The 23,759-nt window shown below is 39.8% G+C and overlaps 1 protein-coding gene across 2 annotated transcripts in view; it reads left to right on the forward strand.

The window, feature by feature from the left end:
• The window catches only part of si:ch73-206d17.1 (tyrosine-protein kinase STYK1), a 91,103-nt gene that overhangs the window by 52,911 nt on the left and 14,433 nt on the right, over window positions 1-23,759 (forward strand). For both annotated transcript variants that reach the window (XM_059951635.1, XM_059951634.1), the window contains exons 6-9: window positions 14-97; window positions 12,810-13,027; window positions 14,257-14,297; window positions 14,770-14,866. In XM_059951635.1, the coding sequence (XP_059807618.1) occupies window positions 14-97; window positions 12,810-13,027; window positions 14,257-14,297; window positions 14,770-14,866 (440 nt within the window). The remainder of the gene's footprint in view (window positions 1-13; window positions 98-12,809; window positions 13,028-14,256; window positions 14,298-14,769; window positions 14,867-23,759) is intronic.

Genomic DNA, 23,759 nt, shown 5'->3' on the forward strand with positions numbered 1-23,759 from the left:
CCCACAATTGCAGAGTGAAGCTCAAGGTGGAGAAAGGGAATTTAACCTCACCAAGCGAAGTGCGTATAGCATTGCAAAGCAAGTAGCATGTGGACTGGTAGGTTTAACTTGACTGAATAATTTCTTCTGTGGATTGTTGCTACTGAAATAAGCTAAAAATATGCTTAATGGAACATAGGTGAGAACGGCACAGGAACAGGCCATTTCACCCACAATATTGTGCCAAACCAGCAAAAACGTAACTCAAAAACACGCTAATACTAATCCCACTTACTCACACCATCCCCATATCCCTCCATCCTCCTTACATCAATGTGCCTATCCAAACATCTCTTAAAAGCCTCGAATGTATTTGTCTCTACCACTAGACCAGGCAGTACATTCCTGGCATCCACAACTCTCTGAATAAACAAAATGTACCCCTCACATCCCCCTTGAACCCACCCCCTCTGGTATTAGATATTACAACCCTGGGAAACAGATACTCTCTGTTCACTCTATCTATGCCTCTCATAACCTTGTTAACCTCTATTAGATCTCCCCTCTGCCTCCGACGCTCCAGAGTAAACAGCCCAAATTTTTCCAGCCTCTCGTGACAACACATGCCCTCTAAACCAGGCAGCATCCTGGTAAACCTCTTCTGCCCCCTCCCCAAATCCTCAACATCTTTCCTCTAGTGGGGTGACCAGAACAGTATGCAGTACTGTGGACGTGGTCTAACCAGAGTTTTGTAAAGTTGGAACAATTTCAGTATGAAAGATACCTGGACAGCTGGGCGTATTGAAAGGAATCCTACTTGTTAATTGGGAAGAGATAGATCACGTTGTAGTTTTGGTTCTATGGCTTGAGTTAGAATGTAGGCTAAGCTGTGACAAGGTTAGTTCATCTTAAGGATGCTATATACTTTGCTTATTAGACCAATACTTATAATGCCTATAAAAAACATTGGCCACCCCCCGGAAGTTTTCATGTTTATTTGGCTCTTTTTAACACTGATTTTGAGGTTAACAATGATTTCAAGAATTAAGTTTGGACACAGCACTAAATGTTTCTCATTGTTAGGCATTTTGCTCCCAGTGCCCATGGTATCATAGGAGTTAGTTTAACACTATTACAGTGCCAATGAGCCAGGTTCAATTCCTGCTGCTGCCTGTAAGAGTTCATATGTTCTCCCCTTGACCGCATGGGTTTTCTCTGGCTGCTCTGGTTTGCTCCCACATTCCAAAGTCGTATTGCCCAGTACTTTAAAAGGTCACATGGGTGTAATTGGGTGCCATTGGCTTGTTGGACTGGAATGGCCTGTTACTGTGCTTTATTACTAAATAAAAAACAAATTAAAGAACCAACATAAGAATGAGGCAAGTGCATTTTCCAAGTATGTACTCTGTGTTTGCTAGCAAATGTTTGTGCTGTACCTGCTCCATGATGTTCACCTGCAGGTTGAAGGTGTTTGCCCCCTCACAGCACTGGAGATTAGGGTCCCATTAGCACCTTAACCTGGCAATTCAATGCTAACAGCCAAACATTGTTGAAATTGTGTTTTAATCTTTTGAATGTGATAGGGCAATAGTTGATAAGAGCTGATTGTAGGCTTGGCCCAACTCATCTGATTTTTAGATGGAAAAGCTTTAATCATAAACTTCCTGAATTAATGAATCCCAGAAGTTATCGGTAGTGCACCACACACACTTGCTGCTGACTTATTCACTTAAAAGAATTTGCCAAGAGAAGCCAGCTTCCATCAAGGCTGGGGCCACCACTGTGCGGAGAGGGGAAGTACCGGGTCTTCTCTAAAGGCCATTGACCACCAGCTAAGCTATGGTTCCAATTATCAAAAGCTGGAATATTTCTAAAACTTGGAAGAATTTGAAAACAATTCAAGCCATTTTTTAATAAAAATAAAGTATAATTTGAGAAGAAATAACCCTGCAGCCATGCACCAATATAATTAACTCCTTGTGCAGCGCCAAACTTTTGAGATGGTTCCCTAAGAGTGACGGGGAATTACAGAGCTCAGTATTTCTTTGTTTGCAGTATCAGAGTGTAGTTGCCAAAGATGCCACAAGTTGTTGCAGCACATCTGGGACTTCCTCATGGGCACAGAAATACCCGTTATTTTGAAGTGCTGGATTAACGAATCTCAGAGGCCAAGCTCTTTGGTTGGATACAATTTTACAATGCGTATACACAAAGTGGCTGGCACCTCCCTGTTCAGTCAAAGACATCCTGCCCTCTTGCCTTGCTTTAAAAAACCCTCTTGCTCAGGAGATGATTGAATGGGTCATGGCTTCCTGTGCTAGCTGGCTTCTTGGTCTAAGGGTTGATTCATGAATTCTCAGCAATACCTATCTCTTCCAGTTTACAAGCATACACCAGGACGTGGTGGGCTTGAGTTTTAAGCAAGCTTGTGTTGGTTTTCTGCAATTTTCTGATCCTTAAGGTTTTTCGGGGGGGGGGGGGAGATCAAGAATGGCAAGGAATTTTAATTCTTAACAATTGTTCATTTTAAAGTTTAAACAAAGATACAGACATTTGAAACTAAGTGAAGAGCTGAGGAGCAAAGCAGAGATTCAGTGACATGCAAAAATGAAGAAGGGAAAGAAAAAATGGTGCCTCTGAAAAACCCATCATGTTTATAATCGAGCTATGAGAAATTTCTTGTATAATAATAAAGCAATCAATGGTTGCACAATTGCACTGTGTGGTAATGTGCCAATGAAAAATAAGAAAGATGATATACCATTATGTAATGGCTGTACCACTTTCTGCCAGTGAGTGGGGATGAACTGCCACATACTGTGAAAAATACATGAGTTTGTTTATAAAAAAGTACAAATTATGATTAGACTATGACTTTAGTCTTACATTAATTCATCTAATATCCTATAAAAATGTATAAGAAAAGACAATAGAATCCAACAGCTGGGACATTTTTCCCCGAGGTGAGGGTGGCTGGGAGGTGACCTTAGGTGTATATAAAATCGTTGGGAAAGAAATAAGGTGAATGGTGGTGAAATTACTGGGCTTAGATTTAAGTTGAGAAGAGAAAGATTTAAAAGGGACTCAAGGGGCACAGGGAGTGGTGGTGAGTTAATGGAATGAGCTGGTTGAGTGCGTACAATGAGGTATGATGCAAACACAGGGAGGTCGGACTTGCTTGGGTAAACAGCATGGATGCTTTGGGCTGAAGAGCCTGTTTCTATGTTGTATAAATCTATGACTGAGAATGAGACTCAAAGTGACTGTGTTCAGAAGGAAGCCTTGTTTAAATTTTAGTTTTGATGCTTTCAAATGTAATTAGCTAAAGATTCAAGAAGGTTTTAATACATATCAATTTGCACATAATGTGGATAGAGTTGTCTTTAGTGTTAGTGGGAAATTGATGATAAGTTGTCATAGAATTGCAGTGACTGTACAGCAGTCCTTTGACCCACATAGTTCCTGGCAGAGCAATCTCATCAGTCTCATTCCTCTGCCCTTTGACCTTAGTCCTGCAATTACCATTTGCAATCACCACTCCTACAGGCTGATCCAGACTGTAGTTACACTCCATTTAAAAAAAAATAAATCACAGCCTTTATCCAAAGCTTTTATTTTTGCTTGGATTATTATTGAATAATTCTGGGGAAAACTTTTCTCTATCTTCCGTAAAGATTCATATTCTCTTTGAGCTTAGGTGGCCAAAATAAAGAAATGTGTGAAGTGATGCTCATTGACAGAAACCATTGAGAGAGGCCACATGAATGGCATGACCCTAAAAGGTGTGCAAGACCAGAGGGATAGCTTATATACATTGTTACGTACTCGTGACACGTGACAGTGGTACCCTTGTCACGTGACTGGGGTTGAAGCTATACTGGACTTGAGGTAATGGTCTTGTGATGGTGGAGTGACGTCATTTTCCCACCAGTAGAGGTCATGTGACAGGTTTTTTTTACAGGGTATAAAAGAAGGACCCCACCCTGTGAGGAGGGGCAGTTCGTGGCTGGATTTGCCATGTTGACTTCATGCCACTGCGTGATTTAATGTTATGACGCAGTTTAGTTGAAAGATGAAGTTTTATCTAATGCCTAACGTTTAAAAGGTCATTGCCAGCAATTTCTTTACAATACTGCTAGTTAAGAATCAGTGGAGAGTGAAGATCAGAGTTCGGGAGATAGAAGATCGAGGAGAATTGATTTCGACGATGAAAAAGGTTTGACCTTGTTTGATTCTTGTTCGGAAGGAATTCGTTGACTGTTCTCGTGTTAATCTCTACGAAAGAGCAGAAAGGATTGAGAATAGTTCTGTAAAGGAAAGGTCAGTGCCTTTAAGCCATTTCATTTTGTAAATTCTTTGTGGGAAAAAGTTCGATTTGGGAACCGAAGCAGCACGACGTGAAAGAGAATTTAAATCGTCTTAAAAAGTCTCTCCCTTAAATGGACTGTGAGCATTTTGAACTTTTGGCAATACTACTTTAAAGAACTGTTTTTGCAACATCGCTTTAAGAACTGTTTAAGCTTCCTTGCTTTAAGAACTGTGTAATCAGCCGCACAGCAGCTGATTTCCGGTTACATTAGTGTTTTGTTTACTTCTTGGGGGGTTTGTTTTCAGTGTTTAATAAACATGTTATTTGTTATATAAACCCTTGCCTTAACTCTTATATTTATTGTTGCCTGAATCCGTAACATAAATATGGGGGCTGCGTCCGGATTGGATCGTTTGTGTTTAAATGCTTGCTAACTTTTGGATCGGTGTTTTGGATTCGTTTGTTTGATTGATTCGTTTGATTGATTCGTTTGTTTGATTGGCTTGTGAGTGGTATTCGGCAACAATGAATATTGATGAGTTTCTGGCTTCGCCAGGCGCGGAGTTGTTAGCGAAGGTGAAAAAAACTGAGGTATCTGAGATAGCTAGTAGATTGCAACTTAAAGGTATTTTGCAGACTACATCAAAGGCTCTATTACAGAGAAAAATCGCGTCACACTACGTGGATTCGGGTGTTTTGGTGAATCGATTTTAGAGTCGTTTCCAATAAGTAATCTGGAGGTGCAGTTGCAAATCGAACAGATGAAGTTAGAACAAAGTAAAGTTGAATTGGAGTGTTGTAGGTTAGAAGCTGATCAGAAAAAAAGGGAATTTGAATATGCAATGACGGAATTAAGGTCTGGGAATCAGTCTTCTGGTTCTAAGAAACCGTTTGTTGCTAGTCAAGAAATTAAATTGGTCCCACCATTTAGTGAAACAGAAGTGGAAAGATATTTCCAACATTTTGAAACTATTGCTTGGATGTCAGAGTGGCTGAAAGATAAATGGTCAGTGTTGTTACAGAGTGTAATTAAAGGCAAAGCACAACAAGTTTACACAGCTTTAACTGCTGCACAAGCACTTGATTATGATATTGTGAAAATGCATATTTTAAAGTCATATGAATTAGTCCCAGAAGCTTATAGGGAAAGATTCAGAAGTTTGAAGAAGTCTGTGGAAAAGACTTATGTGGAATTTGCCTATGATAAAGCTGTGTGTTTTGAGAGATGGGTTTCTTCTAAAAATGTAAATGGGGACTATGATACATTGAAAGAGCTGATCTTAATGGAGGAATTTAAAAGAAGCATTCCTGTTGAAGTAAGGACCTACTTAAATGAGAGGGATACTGATAAATTGCAGGACTGTGCTAGATTAGCTGATGAGTATGTTTTAATCCATAAGAATAAATTTCCTCAGGGCAGAATTTTTAAGAGGAAAAATAACACAGAGACTCAAGGTAAATCAGAAAATAAATCAGAAGTTAATGAGAAAGGTAAGGAGGAAGGAAAACCTGTGAAGGAAAGACAGTTTGGTCTTATTTGTAACTATTGTAAGAAGCCTGGCCATGTAATAGCTAACTGTTTCAGATTGAAAAAGAAAGAGAAGGAAGCAGTTCCAGATGCTTGTGTGCAACATACTGAAGCACCTGTAAAATTACAGGGTTTGATAAACACAAATGAGGGTTTGTTAGAGTCTGACCAAGTTAGAAAGGGATATGATCATTTTATAACTGAAGGGTTTGTATCATTGAAAGAAGGATCTACTCTGGTACCAATAAAAATCCTTAGGGATACTGGTGCTTCTCAATCACTGATGTTAGACAGTGTGTTGAAGTTTAATGAAGAGTCTGATACTGGTGAGGTAAATTATATAAGAGGTGTTGGGAGTGATTTTATGCCTGTACATTTACATAAAGTAAATTTAAAGTCAGGGTTAGTTACAGGATTTGTTAAAGTAGGATTATAGCATTGCTTACCTGTGAAGGATATTTCTTTATTGTTAGGTAATGACTTGGCAGGTGGACAAGTTTTTCCTGAAGTGCATTTGACAATGGAGTCAGAGGAACCAGAGATGAATTCTAACACAGATTCTTCCTGTGTTGTGACTAGAGCTATGGCTAAAAAGATTGATATGCAGAATGAGGTTGTTACTCATGACTGTTCAACTCAGGATTCGAGTTTTGAGAATGTGTCAGAGACTTTCTTACCTTCGTTGTTTGAACAAGATTCTTGGAGTAAGTCTGACTATGAAGATTTATCTCTGTCTTGGAAGGAGATGATAGCAGAGCAGAATAGAGACCCTGAGATTATAAAATTAAGAGAACAAGCTTTACTAGATAGTGAAATTGAGAAGGTTCCTGTAGGATATTACTTGGAAAAAGGAGTGTTGATGAGGAAGTGGAGATGACCTACAATTCCTGCAAGTGAGGATTGGGATGTTGTTTACCAGGTAGTTGTCCCTAAAGTTTATCGAAATGAGATTTTGACTTTAGCTCATAGTGTGCCTTTAGGTGGACATCAAGGGGTAAGGAAAACTGTGGACAAGATTTTAAAACATTTTTACTGGCCTGGTCTAAGAAAAGATGTGACGATGTTTTGTAAAACATGCCATACTTGTCAAATTGTGGGTAAACCAAATCAGGTTACACCAGTGGCTCCATTACAACTGACTCCAGAATTTGGTGAACCGTTTTCTAAAGTTATTGTAGATTGTGTTGGTCCATTACCGAAGACAAAAACTGGTTATCAGTACTTGTTAACTATCATGTGTACTTCGTCTAGGTTTCCAGAGGCAGTACCACTTAGGAATATAAAAGCTAAAACTGTGACAAAGGCCCTTATAAAATTCTTTACTTATTTTGGATTACCTAAGGAGATACAAACTGATCAAGGCAGTAATTTTATGTCTGGATTGTTTCAACAGATAGTTTATAAATTGGGAGCTAAGCAAATCACTTCGTCTGCATACCATCCGGAATCGCAAGGTGCCTTGGAGAGGTTTCATTCTACCCTCAAGAATATGATTAGGACATATTGTGTGGAAAATGAAAGTGACTGGGATGAGGGTATAAACTTACTTTTATTTGCAGTAAGGGAATCGGTACAGGAATCTTTAGGTTTCAGTCCATTTGAACTTGTGTTTGGACATAGAGTTAGAGGACCTTTAACTTTATTGAAAGAACAGTGGACTAGTAAGGAAATAAACACTAACTTGTTGGACTATGTTTTGAAATTTAAGGACAGGTTACATAAAGCTTGTAGCTTAGCCAAGGGAAATTTAAAATTGGCTTAGGAGAAAATGAAAACTTGGTATGATAAAGAAGCTAGGATGAGGATGTTTAAGCCTGGAGATAAGGTGTTGGTTCTTTTCCCAGTGCAAACGAATTCTTTACAAGCTAGATTTCATGGTCCTTATGAAATTGTGTCTAAAGTCAATGATGTGGATTACATGATAAAAACTCCAGATCGTAGAAGGTCAACACAACTTTGCCATATAAATATGATAAAACCATATTTTGGGAAACAATCTGATACTGTGACTATTGTGGTTAGTAAGAATGAGTTTGATTTAACTAGGAACATGACAGATGATTCATCTGAATTTCATCCTAAATCAAACATTATTTCTGTTAGGTTACCAAATTCAACCATTTTGGAAAATATTGATGAGAAATTAGCACATTTACAGCTAGAGCAGAAACAACAGATGAAGGAGTTAATTTTTAAATACAAGGATTTGTTTCCAGATGTTCCGAGAAGGACTTCACATGATGCTTCACATGATGTAGATGTTGGAGATGCCAAACCTATTAAACAACACCCATATAGGATGAACATAGAAAAATGTGAACTTGCTGAGAAAGAAATTGAGTATATGGTAGAGAATAATATTATTAGACATTCTAACTCGAATTGGAGTTCATCCTGTGTTATGGTGCCAAAATCAGATGGTAGTATTAGGTTTTGTATGGACTATAGGAAGGTTAATGCTGTAACGAAAACAGATGCATATCCAATTCCTAGAGAAGATGATTGTGTAGATAAAGTTGGAAAAGCAAAGTTCCTTACAAAGATTGATTTATTGAAAGGGTATTGGTGTGTTCCATTAACGGACAGAGGTAGAGAGATTTCTGCATTTGTAACTCCATCTGGGTTATATGAATATAATGTTCTTCCAATTGGGATGAAGAATGCCCCAGGTACTTTCCAGAGGATGATTAACTCTGTGATTCAGGGATTGAAAGATACTGATGCTTATATTAATGATTTAGTGACAGGAAATGATACTTGGGAAGCACACATTATTGCGGTGGTGAAATTGTTTGAAAGGCTTTCAAAAGCTAATTTAACTATTAATTGAGCTAAGAGTGAATTTGGACATGCCACTGTGACTTACCTTGGTTATGTTGTGGGTCAAAGTAAGGTAGCTCCTGTTCAGGCAAAAGTTCAGGCAATTTTATAGAGATTCCCACTCCAACGGGGAAGAAAACTCTCAGAAGATTTTTGGGAATGGTAGGATATTATCAAAAATTTTGTAAGAATTTTGCTAATGTTGCCCTTCCATTAACTAACCTTCTGCGGAAGAATGAGAAGTTTGTATGGACGGTGCCTTGTCAAGAAAAATTTGAAAAATTGAAAACAATGTCAACAACCTGTGCTTAAGGCACCTGACTTTGAAAAACCTTTTTCATTTGCTGTAGATGCTAGTGATGAGGCTGCAGGAGCAGTATTAATGCAATGGAATGAGGGTGATGAGGTTGATCATCCAGTAGCTTACTTTTCTAAGAAATTTAATAAGCATCAAAGAAACTATTCGACAATAGAGAAGGAATTGTTATCCCTTGTTTTAGCTTTGGAATATTCTGAGGTATATGTTGGTACAACTCCAAAACCACTTATTGTTTACACTGATCATAATCCGATAGTTTTCCTGAGTAAGATGAAAAACAAAAACAGAAGATTATTAAATTGGAGTTTGATGTTACAAGAGTACAATATTGTGATAACTCATATTAAAGGTAAAGATAATGTGGTTGCTGATTGTCTATCTCGATGTTAAATGTACAATGTAATTTTTTTAGGGAGTGTTTTTTTTAAATTGTAACACTCCTACTGTATTGTGAGTTATAAGTTGTTATATGATGGTATTGTATATTGTGTATGTTATAAAATTTATATATTTGTTTTTCTTGTAAATAATTTTTGAAATTTTTGTTCTTGTCAGACCAAAAATGTTTTTTTTTTGGAGGGAGGTGTTACGTACTCGTGACACGTGACAGTGGTACCCTTGTCACGTGACTGGGGTTGAAGATATACTGGACTTGAGGTAATGGTCTTGTGATGGTGGAGTGATGTCATTTTCCCGCCAGTAGAGATCATGTGACAGGTTTTTTTTAACAGAGTATAATAGGAGGACCCCTCCCTGTGAGGAGGGGCAGTTCGTGGCTGGATTTGCCATGTTGACTTCATGCCACTGCATGATTCAATGTTATGACACAGTTTAGTTGAAAGATGAAGTTTTATCTAATGCCTAACGTTTGAAAGGTGGTTGCCAGCAGTTTCTTTACAATACTGCTAGTTAAGAATCAGTGGAGAGTGAAGATCGGAGTTCGGGAGACAGAAGATCAAGGAGAATCGATTTCGACTGTGAAACGGGTTCGACCTTGTTTGATCCTTGTTCGGAAGGAATTCGTTGACTGTTCTGGTGCTAATCTCTGCGAAATAGCAGAAAGGATTGAGAATAGTTTTGTAAAGGAAAGGTCAGTGCCTTTAAGCCGTTTCATTTCGTAAATTCTTTGTGGGAAAAAGTTTGATTTGGGAACCGAAGCAACATGACGTGAAAGAGAATTTAAATCATCTTAAAAAGTCTCTCCCTTAAATGGACTGTGAGCATTTTGAACTTTTGGCAATACTACTTTAAAGAACTGTTTTTGCAACATTGTTTTAAGAACCGTTTAAGCTTCCTTGCTTTAAGAACTGTGTAATCAGCCGCACAGCAGCTGATTTCCGGTTACATTAGTGTTTTGTTTACTTCTTGGGGGATTTGTTTTCAGTGTTTAATAAACATGTTATTTGTTATATAAACCCTTGCCTTAACTCTTAGATCTATTGTTGCCTGAATCTGTAACAACATTGATTGTCCATAAACTGACACTAGGTTGTACATAAGGTGACTGATGGGAAATAATAAAGTAATGATGGAGTTGGTGGGTGTAAGTGTTGATCAGCCTTGTTGCTTGAGGAAGGTAACTGTTTTTGAGTCTGGTGGTCCTGGCGTGGATGCTACATAGCCTCCTCCCTGATGGGAGTGGGATATGAGTAGGGTGTGTGGGATCCTTCATGATGTTACTGGCCCTTCAATGGCGCTTTTCTTTAGCCTTTAGTGACAGGCTGGTGCCAGTGATGCTCTGGACAGTTTTGACTGCCCATTGTAGAGTTTTCCTGTGTACAACAGTGCACTTCCTGTACCAAGGATATTCTCTACTGTGCATCATGAGTACGGATGTGCAAATTGCAGCTCTCTTCGGCCTCCACAGAAAATAGAGTCGAGGCATGGTGAGCTTTCTTAACTGAGTAGGATGTGTTCAGGGGCCACGAGAGATTGTGTGTGAGGTGCACTCCTAGGAGTTTGAAACTACTTGCAATTCCATTGCTGTTCCACAAATGTAAAGGGGGGCGTGAGCTCTCTCGAAGTCAATAACCATTTTCTTTGTCTTGTTGACATTAAGGAAGAGGTTACTGGTATAGCACCAAGCCTTGAGCTCTTACGCCTTCTCTCTGTAGGCCGTCTCATCATTTTGGTGATGAGCCCCACCACAGTCATGTCATTGCCATGTTGAGTTCAGAGGAATACAGCCTGGAAGTGTTCACCAGAAGCATCATTTAGCTGTCAGCCATCACTCAGTAAGTGGTAATATTTTTTCCTCTCACTCAGAGGTTTGGACGTTTCAATTCCCACTCCAGAGATCTGAGTGCACTGTGCACTCTTTAGCACCACACTAGTGTTGTACAGTCAAATTGCAGGTTTCATCAGATGGGTGTTCACTGTGCAGAAGGGGGTGCTTTTATTGATGAAATGGTCAGCAGGTTCTTTGACCAGTTACCTCACCGATATTTGTGGTTCCCTGCTGGGTGCAACTGGGCTCCTTTGGCCACCCCTCCAAAATATGCAACAGATTTTGAAAACTTTTGAATGTCCTTGGAAATGTCAGTGTTAAATAGGTGGGTTGCTGGGTGGCACGGCTTGTTTGGTCAGAAGGGCCTGTGCACACTGTATTTCTAAGCAAAATAATTATTCCTTTTCTCACTATGAATGGAAAGGTGAAAACTGAGGTTGTACTCAAGCACCAGATTAACCGAAGCAGAGTAAACCAGAGCTTGCATGATGTTCTGGTGAAAGATCTTTAAGCTGTTTCAGTCTGTACTGAAGTTGAAGTCTCATGCTAACTTTTATCTCTTACACTTTGCATTATATGTCAATGTCAGTGATCCAGAGTATTTGCTGTTAATGTGTTGCAGTATTTTAAATTATAAAAGTGTTATCATTTGAGATTACTATAATTATCTCTACCCATTTTTAATATTTATTTATCTTGTTGCGTGATGTCACCCTCTAATCCTTCATCTGAATGGAACTATATTATCTGTTTTGTCATCAAAATGCAGTGCTTTCTGACTTCCTGAACTGTGTTGTGGAGTTTTTCATTGCCTTCTGTATCATTGTATGCCAAATCCATTACTTGGGTGATTTTTATCAACACAGTTCTTGATTTTCATGAATTTTATGATTCCAAACATTAGCAGACAATGGTCACAGAAAACTATCACAGGAATGCATTGAAAGTTGGAAGTCAATGGAATGTTGTCCTCTTTTTTTTCAAGGTAGTTGAAATATAAAAGCAGGGAAGTGTTCTGCTGCTGTATCAGGTACAAGCTATAGAATGTTACAATTAGGTTTCTGTCCCCCACACCAACCATTTTTCAGGGAAGTTCTAATTTATTTGGAGAAAGTTCACTGGATGATCCTGATCTAGATGGATCACCCTTCATGGAAAGGTTTGACAAACTGGGTTCCTACTCACTGAAGTTTTAAGAGTCAGAAGCTATCTCATTGAAAGGCTGCATTAATATAAAGAAAATGTAAATTTGTTGTCTTCTGAAAATATCTGTACATTTATTGTTTGGGCAGGAGTTCTGTTTAAGCTATTGTGACTCAGTGGTATGCAAGGATTGATGACAGACAATTTTTAAATCACTGGTGGCGCTTAAGCTAGTTGCAGAATTAGCTAGCATAAAAGTTTCTGAGACAAAGCTTTTTTTAATTATCTTTCATGATGTGATTGCCATTATCTCATTGAAATATTTGGGCTATGAGCTGGCCATTGGCAGAGGCGGAATCCACAGATTAAATATTAATCAGGTCCCTGAGCAGAATCACAATTCCATTTTAACTTAAACCCAGTTGAATAAGAGCTCAAAATTGCATCTAAAATTGTATTTAGACTGTGTATCCCTTTGGAACAGGAATATCTGACAACAAAGCACCACCTAATCCACGGGGATGTTGCTGCCAGGAACATTTTGATTCACAGCGATCTCACTGTTAAGCTAACTGGCCTGAGCCTGGCCTTTGATGTTTACAAAACTAGAACTCTGTCATCCCACAAAGCAGCCCGGGTTCCCATTAAATGGCTTGCACCGGAGCGAATCATGAAGCTGCCAATCACAGAAAAGAGTGACACGTGAGTAGAAGAATGCTTCTCGGCTGGAATGGAAGAGAGGGTTCATTGGGTCCAGAATATCCTGTGATGGGTTATGGGTGCACAGTGGGAAATGGGCACTGTTACGAACCCCGTAACTGGGTCACTTACCAGCAAAGATAGGGAGGTCCGTTGAAGTCTGATGATACTATTTTTAACAGTATTTATTAGTAAAAATACACAAAAATAATATCAATGCAAATATATAGATAATATACGTCGTCAATACTAAATCTAAAAGTGCGGGTATAATAATAATCAATAAGAAATACGCTTTATCGTTGTCTAGGGGATAATGTATTGTCCAATGGAAATATAAAGTTCACTCAGTTCATGCAGGCTGCAGCCTTTGGGGACCGCTGGGTTTGCAATGGTTGGAGAGAGAGAGAGATTTGGGAGAGAAACTTGCCGATTCCTTTTATGATTTCAATCCGTCGGAGTCTTGTTGGTGTGGCTGTTCACTCGTTGCCTCTCCTTTAGCTAAGCTGTTCTTCCGTGGCGAGCCTGCCAATCCCAGGCAAGGGAAGGACACACACGAGCCCCCACCGGCTATTGCTATTAAATGCTGTCACGGGATTTCTAGCGTTTCTCCTGGTGCGTCTAAAGGGGTTGTTCCCCAGACCCTCTTTTATCCTTACTCATGGGGTCTCAGATGTCAACCAGGTTGGGACGATGCAATCCCTCAACCAGCCCACTCTGGTCGTCCCCTGAGGGGCTTCAATGAATAGTACAGTACTCAATACACAATTCCGTCTCCAAGAGACAATAGCCGTTATCAGTGGCTCTGTTTCACTGAGGCCAGGACACATTCCAAACCCTTGTGGATTCTCTCTCTCATTTCCTGGGTCCCAGACCTGAATTAATAGCGATCTTGCGATTCTCAAAAAGGAGGGGGCGACTTTGTACCCTTCGGCCCCTCAGAGTTGCGGCACATTCGTAACAGCACAATAAAGATTCTGAATACAAGTTGGTCATTGTGTATCCTTACAGAATTGTTCCTTTAGGATGTTGCCATTGGTAGAATGATTCATGTGCAGGTGCAATGAGGGAGGGAACGCAGCTCAAGATGTACCAGTAGTATGTCACAGAATGTTATATTGGCTAGTTTAAGTTTCTAATTCTTTCATGTATTAACTAGTTAATTGAAAGAAGTGAACATGCTTCTATGTGAATGGTGAACAATCATACTTAAGTTATTTTTCTATTTGCAGGTGGTCATTTGGGATTCTTGTCTATGAAATAATTACTCTGGGTATGTTACACTACAACCTAATTAACTTCATATATTATAAATTCCTTATTCTCCTTTAATGCTTGTATTTTTTTGTGGTTTTTAACCAATGGATCTTAACCATTTGTTACGACAGAATACAGTTTAAAGGACTTCCTCTAAATCCCTTTGAAAGTATTTGGAAACGTATCAATTGCAAATGGTGTTCCAGCCTCCATTACTTCTCTGAGATGAAATACCTGCAGAGTCAGAATGCTGGTCTGAGGCTGGGGAAAAGCAATGGGCAAATGAACAAGTAGTTAATTTTACATTAATTTTAATCCTATTAACTTTCTCCTTTTCAGTAAGGTTGTGTTGATGATACACTTTTGTCACTGCTTGTTTCAAGTGATATATTGTTGATTCAAAGTGCTGTGAGAGTTAGATAGTTCACACACTATTGACCATCCACCGAGTTTTAAGTACTTGATGATCTAATCATTTTCCCTTGCAGGTTCTCCTCCATATCCTGAGTTTCAGCCTCTAGAAGTTTTTACAAAACTGCAGAGAAATTACAGAATGCCCAAGCCATCTACCAGCAGTAATGCTCTGTAAGTACATTATCATTTGCCAAATGATTCGTGAGCTTTGAAGCATTTTTATAATGTGTGTTCAGGTCATCTGTGTGGTGAATAGATTATTTGGGTGTTTGAGCCCTTTCTCACACATTAGTTTCTCACAAATGCCTTTAGATTTAAAATAACTGTTAATCTCACTCAGTTATTTCATTTGAAATCCAGTATTTCACTTTGGACAAGAGAGAATTTCAGATATACTTTTGTACAAACAAAATGCTTCTTTATTTGGAAACATGTCCTTTTGCTCTTTGGTGCTGTGCAGTTAGGTGGTCATCTCATGGTCTGTGATAGACTGCCCACTGAATAATTCTATCCAGTTTCCTGCTGACTGCAGAGCAGAGGCAGCCATGTTTTGGCCAGTAGATAAAACAATGCCTCCCAGTCTCCCGGCAAACTGGTTGAATAGGTTTTGGAGGCAGAGGATGTGAAGGGTGAATGTGAATGGGACAGGTGTGCATGAGTGAGCAGTTGCGGTGGTTTCCAACACATTGCAGACTCTCTTAATGGAATTTGGAGCAGGAACTTTGGTTTCCCTAAGCCCTACAGTCTAATGACTTTGCAAAACAAAGAAAGATTGTTCAGTTTATCACACCTCTGCCAGAAAGAACTATTCAATTCATCTCACAGCTTGACTGAGCAGGCTCTCGGAAATTAATTTGCTCTCCATTTAATTAAAACTCCTGATAGTGACAGTGTGGTACATTGCAAAAATTACACTTGAAGGTTAAGCATGAAATGTTAGCTACAGTCTAAAATGATACATGTGGTGTAATAAGACATGCATAATTTAGATTTGTTCTCTGATGGGAATTGCAGGAAGAACTGCACATCCTAAGGAGATTGCAAACCCTCACACAGCTGGGATCCTTGTTGTCCCACATGGGTGGGTATATGCAGACTATTAACCCAGTAATAAAGTACAAGTGCTAGGTACCATTCTGTCATCCTACACCTGTCATCACATGGAAAGTATTTTTCTTCTCTGTGTGAGTCTTTCTTTTCAATCAAATAAGAAGTCATTTTCAGAGATTTTGTGCTTTTGGCTTTCTACTCAATCCTTCTGTTCTGACTCAGCATCCCCAAGCCACAGTTAGCAAAGTCCTGCAGAAGAATATTATTAAGTTTTTGCTGTTTTAAAATTAAAATAGTTTCTATTTTTCTTTTAATTCATCACTTTTTAAGTTTTTAAAATGGTTTTTCCTCCTCAGATATCTCCCAGGTTAATCCATTCAGGTGCTAGTGGCTTCAGGAAGGCCTGGATGGTGGACCAGTGAGGGGTTTATGGTAGTGGACTAGCCAATTTCAGGGGAGGTAGGACTTGAAAATTATGTTGTCATACCCCACAGCTATTCCCCCCTTCTCAGGCAGTTGTAGAGGGATACTTTCTACAGTTTAATATGTCTGTACTGAACAGTCCACCTGACTCCATGTACCATTATCCCAGTGACTGCAGGAAAAAGACTCTTCTATTTCCTTGTGACTCTGTTTACCTTGTCTGTTGTCATTTTCTGCTGTCTGAAGGGCGATGGCTGCTGTGCTGCTCTGTGGATGGACTGGGAACTATTTCTCTGTCCACTTAGCCAGTTCTATTTGGCATTGACCTCACTAATGCAAATTAGCCATCAATAGCCAGTGTCCACTGGCACCTTCTTTGAATGGCCATATGTCACATGATTTTTTTTCTCTCCCTCCCCCACTCTCTCTTCCTCTCCCCCTCATCCTCCTTCCCCCCTCTCTCTCTCCCTCCCACTCTCTCTCTCTCTTGCCCCCCCAAAAAGATACTGTGGATGTCAGCACACCACTTGACAGAAGAGAACATCTCATCCAAGACTAAACAGGTCCTTGCTTTCAAAGCAAGGCCTACATTTATAAAGCATGCTTCTTGACTTCTAGGTGCTAATATAGTTGGGAATTCAGAGGAATTCTCCATTGGCAGCCATAAAAAAGCTGAAACTGACAATGTCTTCATTTGTTTTTCTTTGGTGTTGGGTTTCAGCTATTGCAAATAATTCAGTTGCAAACTCTTTAAGAAAAAATGCAATAAATATGAAATTTAATTGAAATAATATGCTTCAACAGTTTAGCTTTTCTTTTTTCCTTGTCTTTCCACCTTGACAATCCCTGCAGTGGTAATTCCATCCACTTTCCCCAACAGCTTCCTTTGGTCTCCATCTCCCTAGCAATCCGTTTACCCTGGCCGTAGGATTCATGACTGTCACGTACTGTGACTTTTCTAAATTGCTACTTGTGATACAGCCATATATCTTGGAAAGAGGCCCTTCAGCCTGCTGTAAAGGGAACAGCTGGCACATCATTTGGAATGGGTTGGAAACACATGCTGTCACGGGGAATGTGCAATCTCCACACAGGCTACGGGAGGCCAGGCCCAAAGCCAGCCCCCTGGCCTTTCATACACTGTTACACTGTGTTTATCAGGCTTAGTTCTCTGTGGGTCTGATGGTGGAACAAGGTATTGGGATCATGTAAGTGAAATGCAGAAAGAGGAATTTCCTTCTCCAGGTACTGCATTGGGTTTCAATGCAGAAACTGGAGGATCTTACAATCCACACATTAGCCCATTCATCTTTCACTAACTTCCTCATTCTGTAAGGTAGTATTCAACTTGCCTTTTACTGCTCTTTTGAGGTATACATGTCAGCTTGAGATGAAAAGTACCAGCTTCATGCCTGGATCGTTAAACTCCACAAACAGTAAGAATATTGCATGCTTGTTTAAAGCACTAAATGATGGAAATACGCAGCAAACCAGACAACATCTGCAGGAGAAACATTGACTTAAAACTTTGATCAATTTTCCCTCTCTGCAGATGCCGTCTGACCTGTTGAGTGTTTACAGTATTTTTAATTTTGTATTCCAACATTCCAATATTTTTTAGCTTTTGATTTCATTGACTAATGCATGAAATGCCCACCACCACTCTGCGAACTCTAGATTTTTGTCTTCATACTTGTCTGTATTTGCAGGGAGAATGTGTGGGTATCACTGTTCTTACCCTAGAGTGTATGCAGAACTTAACATACTAACTGCTGCTGATATTGCAATCTGAACGTGTCTAAAGAAATATCAGGATTTTATGCCCAGATTTAGTGAGGAAGGCATAACCTATTTAAAAATGAAAACATTTTCAAGATGAAGTGCAACAATAGGCTATGTTAATATCACTGCACGCAAACAGCTTTATGCAATACAGACTTGCATTTGACTTAGAAAAAGCAAAGTCCTCTCTAAGGAATCTTTATACATCCTCCTGTAGAATGTGTGAGTTTTCTCTGGGTGCTCCAGATTCCTCCCACAGTCTAAAGACATAACATCTTTATTGTTCATTATAAATTGTCCTGTGATTAGATTAGGGTTAAATCAGTGTTATCAGGAGTTGCTGGGTTAGTCAGAAGGGCCTAGTCCATGCTACATCTCTAAATAATAAATTCACAGTAACCTTGCAACAATTTCAGAGCTTCAAAGTTCAAAGTAACTTTTATTATCAAAGTACATGTACATCACCATATACAACTCTGAGATTCATTTTCCCGCAGGCATACTTAGCAAGTCAATAGAATAGTACCAATAACTGGATCAATACAGATCAACCAGAGTGCAGAAGACACCAAACTGAGCAAGTGCAAATATATAAATAGCAATAAATAATGAAAACATGAGATAACCAGATAGAGTCCTTAAAGTGAGATCATTGGTTGTGGGGACATCTCAGTGAACGGGCAAGTGAGTGTAGTTAGTTATCCCCTTTGCTCAAGAGCCTGATGGTTGTGGGGTAGTAACTGTTCTTAAACCTGGTGGTGCGAGTCCTGAAGCCTTCTACCTGATGGCAGCAGCTAGAAGAGAGCATGGCCTGGGTGGTGGGGATCTCTGATGATAGATGCTTCTTTCCTCTGACAGCTTTTCATAAAGGTTTGCTCAGTAGTTGGGGAGGGTTTTACCCACGATGGACTGGCCGAATCCATTACCTTTTCTGTTCAAAGCCATCAGTGTTTCCATACCTGGCTGTGACGTAGCCAGTCAGTACACACTCCACCTCACATCTATAGAATACACCTAAGAGAGATGTTTAGGGAGCCGGCCGATAAAATTCAGGTATAACAGTGGCTAATGCTGGATTTACTCAGCAAGTCCAGCACCATTTGTGGAAGGGGATGGAGTTCAAGATTCAGGTCAATGACCTTTTATCAGAATAGAATCATTTTCAAAGGACATTTTGTGTCAGATTCCCAGCATTTGCAATATGTTGCTTTTTATATGGAAAGCTTAATTTGACTTGCGTCCAGCTACAGATAAAACTCTGCATTGAATAAAGCAGAAAGAGATTTCACAAATGTTTGACACTAATTTAGATAATAAGATATGGGAGTGGAATTAGGCCATTCGGCCCATTGGGTCAACTCTGCCATTCCAGCATGGCTCCACTGCCCTCACAGTACATTGTGTACGAAGCTAGGCAGGGAGTTAAACACTTCCTCAAAAATCACCTGAGCTGGAAGCTTACTTCAGGGTATTTAATGAGAAAACTTTGTGAAAGTGCAGAAAGTTAAGTAAAACATGTATGAGATTTAATACAGAATTGTCTTAGGGCTGAATATACTATCAATTATCCTCACGGTCAAGGTAATAGACACATATAACATTCTGTAGCCGTGCCGCAAGCTGGAGTGAGCTTAATAGTGATGAATAATAAACATAACACTTCCTTCAAATTACATCTACTAAATGTTTACCAAGATTATGAAAGCTTAAGGCTCACTGATTTTGCTGTTTCAAGGTGAAATAAAGAGTGGATGGAGAAGGATGTCTTTCTACCATGTTTGCTCAAGTCACAATCCAAATTAACGTGATGGAAATGATGTAAAAACAGTTTCAAAATGAATGGCACCTCTAGAGGCAGAGCACTCCCTGTCTGACATCCATGATGTCATTCTTAATTCTGAAACAAAAAGTCAAATGATCATTTCATCAAGTCTTTGGCAAAATAATGGATAGTTTCATAGACTTGTCTTGAAACTGTCTTGCTGCAGAGTCTTTAGCCATTCTCGCTTTGAAAATGTTGTCCTTGATTATATTCTTGCTCGTGGTAATGTCTGATGTTACAAAGGCTCTCACATTTTGACCTGACTTTCAGAACTTGGCAACTAACGTTGCTAGGGTCTGAAGCTGACATTGTAGCATACAATGTTCAGACTAATCTTTGGTCCAAGGCTAATGCTGTTGAAGCCGAATTATCTTTTCACTCCACTGCCCTCACAGTGCATTGTGTACAAAGCCAGGCAGGGAGTTAAACATTTTCTCAAAGATCACCCCAGATGGAAGCAGGGTATTTAATGTGCAAACTTTTAGTTAAACAGCAGAAAGTTAAGTAAAACACATACTGGATTTAATACAGAATTGTTGCGGGCCAGAATATACAAATATTACTGATTATTCTCATGATCAAGGTAATAACACATGCAACATTCTCTAGCTGTGCCATGGACTAGAGTAATTTGCGCCGGAACAATAGCTTAATAGCAATGAACAATAAATATAATGCTTCTTTCAAAGCACATTTACTGAATGTTACCAATATTAAAGAAAAAAGCTCAAGACTCACAGATGTTGCTTTTTCAAGGGCAAATAAAGAATGGATGAGATGGAGGTCTTTCTAACATGTTTGCTCCAAGTTGAAATCCAAATTAACCCACACAGGAAATACAGCTCACAAACAGGAATTACGTTCAAACCAAACAGTGCCTTGAGGCAGAACAGTTCCTCTCAATTCTCCTGCCTTCTTTCCCTAATCTTTGATGGCTTGACTAATCAAGAACCTATCAACCTTCACTTTAAATATACCCAATGACTTGGCCTCCACAACCATCTGTGGCAATGAATTCCATAGATTTACTACCCTTTGGCTAAAGGGAGATTGATGAAGGTAGGGTAGTGGATCTTGTCTGCATGGTTTTTGACAAAGTCCTTCATGGCTGGCTAATCCTGAAGATTAAGATGCATGGGGTCTGCGATGAATTGGTTGTTTAGGTACAGAACTGGCTTGTGCATAGAAGACAGGGTAGTGGTCAAAGGGACTTATTTGAGCTGAAGGTCTGTAATGAGTGGTGTTCTGCAGGGATCCGTGCTGAGACCTCTGCTGTTTATGGTGCATGTAACGACCTGGATGAAAATGTAGACTGGTGGGTTAGTAAGTTTGAGGATGATAGCAAGATTGGTGGAGTTGCGGATAATGTAGAAGATTGGCAAAGAATACGGCACAGTATAGATCAGTTCCAGATATGGGCAGAGAAATGGCAGGTGGAATTTAACCCAGATAAATGTGAGGTGTTGCATCTTGGTAGGGCAAATGCAAGCAGATCATAACACTGTTAAAGGCAAAATCCTTAACAGTGTTGCTAAGCAGAGAGATCTTGGGGTCCAAGTTTATAGCCCCTCAATAAGGTGGTTAAAAAGAATTATGGAATTCTCAGTTTTATTAGTCAAAGCATTGAGTTCAAAAGTCAAGAGATTATGTTGAACTTTAGCGATAAGACCATATAAAGTCTCAGGCAGTTAATAAATAATTTTAAGTTTGTGCCTTTCTTTTAAAGTTGTGCTACCAAATATTTCAACATGCTTTATGTTTTAGGAATCTATTACCTCACAATCTGTAAGATTGCAAAAATTGGATTGCATTCAGTGAAAATGTTTGTGCTTTAGCTCCTGTTATTTGCTGATGGGGAAAAAAATTATAAAAATGCTGAAGAAAAATACTGCTTCTGCCTCCATTTGTTATATGTTTCCCCCATAAAGGACAGATCATTCAAGTTATTTGAAGCTGAAATCATTTGAGAAGACCTTGTATGTTATCTTTTGACAGGTGGAATCTTGCCAACTTTGTGTTGTGGAGTGATTATGCTGACTAGGATGACAGGGAATAAACAATGACAAAATTGGCAATGAACAAGTTTGTGCACTTTAGTTCCAACTAAAAATCGAAAATATATTTGTAGATTTCAGTATGTTTTGTCCATTGTGCTTTCTTTTCCAAAGATAGGCTATTCTGAATGGTAGGGGCTGATGACTTTGTTCAGGAGTAGTTTGGCATAGTTATCGAACCCATAAGTGAAAATGCTTAATTAGAGTCACTGGAGCTGCTCATGGCTAATGAGGTCAGTGGATATACAGCTGTCACATTGTTGAGCTCACGAGATTGTTCAAGCCAATCTCGTAGCCTAATGTGCTTTGTGGCTAACAAAGGATAATCATTATGCTGTAAGACGGCATACTACGGCAAAGGATATTAATATACTCAGAAACTTAGTAATTGTAGTGCTCCTCGGCAACAGCAAAATATAAATATTTAAATCAGATTATTATTGGAGCCCAGGAATAGAAAACTTTTCATATTGGTCTTCATAAATAAAATTATTGAGCACAGCAACTGGGTTAGTGTGTTGAAATTGTATAAGACTTAATTTGAGAGCTAATTTGGAATATCATGTGCCCACAGGAAAGATGTCAATAAGATGAAAAGAGTACCAAGAAAATTTACAAGGATATTGCCAGGACTTGAGGAACTGAGTTATAGGGAAAGGTTAAGTAAGTTTCAACGTATTTGTAATGCAGAGAAAATTTGTTATACAGAAGCATTCCAGCAGACAAGGGCTAAATTCACAAACAAGAAAAAATCTACAGATCAAACATGAGGAAATCTGCAGATGTTGGAAATTCAAACAGCGTCCACAAAATACTGGTGGAGCACAGCAGGCCAGGCAGCATCTATAAGGAGAAGCACTGTCAATGTTTCAGGCCGAGACCCTTTGTCAGGACTAACTGAAAGGAAAGATAGTAAGAGATTTGAAAGTAGTGGGGGGAGGGGGAAATGTGAAATGATAGGAGAAGACCGGAGGGGGTGGGATGAAGCCAAGAGCTGGAAAGGTGATTGGTGAAAGTGTTACAGAGCTGGAGAAGGGAAAGGATCATGAGACGGGAGGCCTCAGGAGAAAGAAAGTGGGGGGGGGGGGCACCAGAGGGAGATGGAGAACAGGCAAACAACTAAATATGTCAGGGATGGGGTAATAAGGGGAGGAGGGGCATTAACAGAAGTTAGAGAAGTCAATGTTCATGCCATCAGGTTGGAGGCTACCCAGCCGGTATATAAGATGTTGTTCCTCCAACCTGAGTTTGGATTCATTTTGACAGCAGAGGAGGCCATGGATAGACATATCAGAATGGGAATGGGATGTGGAATTAAAATGTGTGGCCACTGGGAGATCCTGCTTTCTCTGGCGGACCGAGCGTAGGTGTTCAGCGAAATGGTCTCCCAGTCTCTGTCAGGTCTCACCAATATATAAAAAGCCACACCGGGAGCACTGGATGCAGTATACCACACCAGCTGACTCACAGGTGAAGTGTCGCTTCACCTGGAAGGACTGTCTGGGGCCCTGAATGGTGGTGAGGGAGGAAGTGTAAGGGCAGGTGTAGCACTTGTTCCGCTTAACAAGGGTAAGTGCCAGGAGGGAGATCGGTGGGAAGGGATGGGGGGGGGGGGGACGAGTGGACAAGGGAGTCGCGTAGGGAGCAATCCCTGCGGAAAGCAGAAAAGGGGGGGAGGGAAAGATGTGCTTGGTAGTGGGATCCCATTGGAGGTGGCAGAAGTTACGAAGAATTATACGTTGGACCTGGAGGCTGGTGGGATGGTAGGTGAGGACAAGGGGAACCCTATCCCAAGTGGGGTGGCGGGCAGATGGGGTGAGGGCAGATGTGCGGGAAATGGGAGAGATGCATTTGAGAGCAGTTGATGGTGGAAGAAGGGAAGCCCCTTTGTTTCTGAGCTACCTGGACTATTCCTCTTCCCACCCTGTCTCTT

Source organism: Hypanus sabinus, chromosome 27, assembly GCF_030144855.1.
Source record: "Hypanus sabinus isolate sHypSab1 chromosome 27, sHypSab1.hap1, whole genome shotgun sequence".
NCBI classification, from domain to species: Eukaryota; Metazoa; Chordata; class Chondrichthyes; order Myliobatiformes; family Dasyatidae; genus Hypanus; species Hypanus sabinus.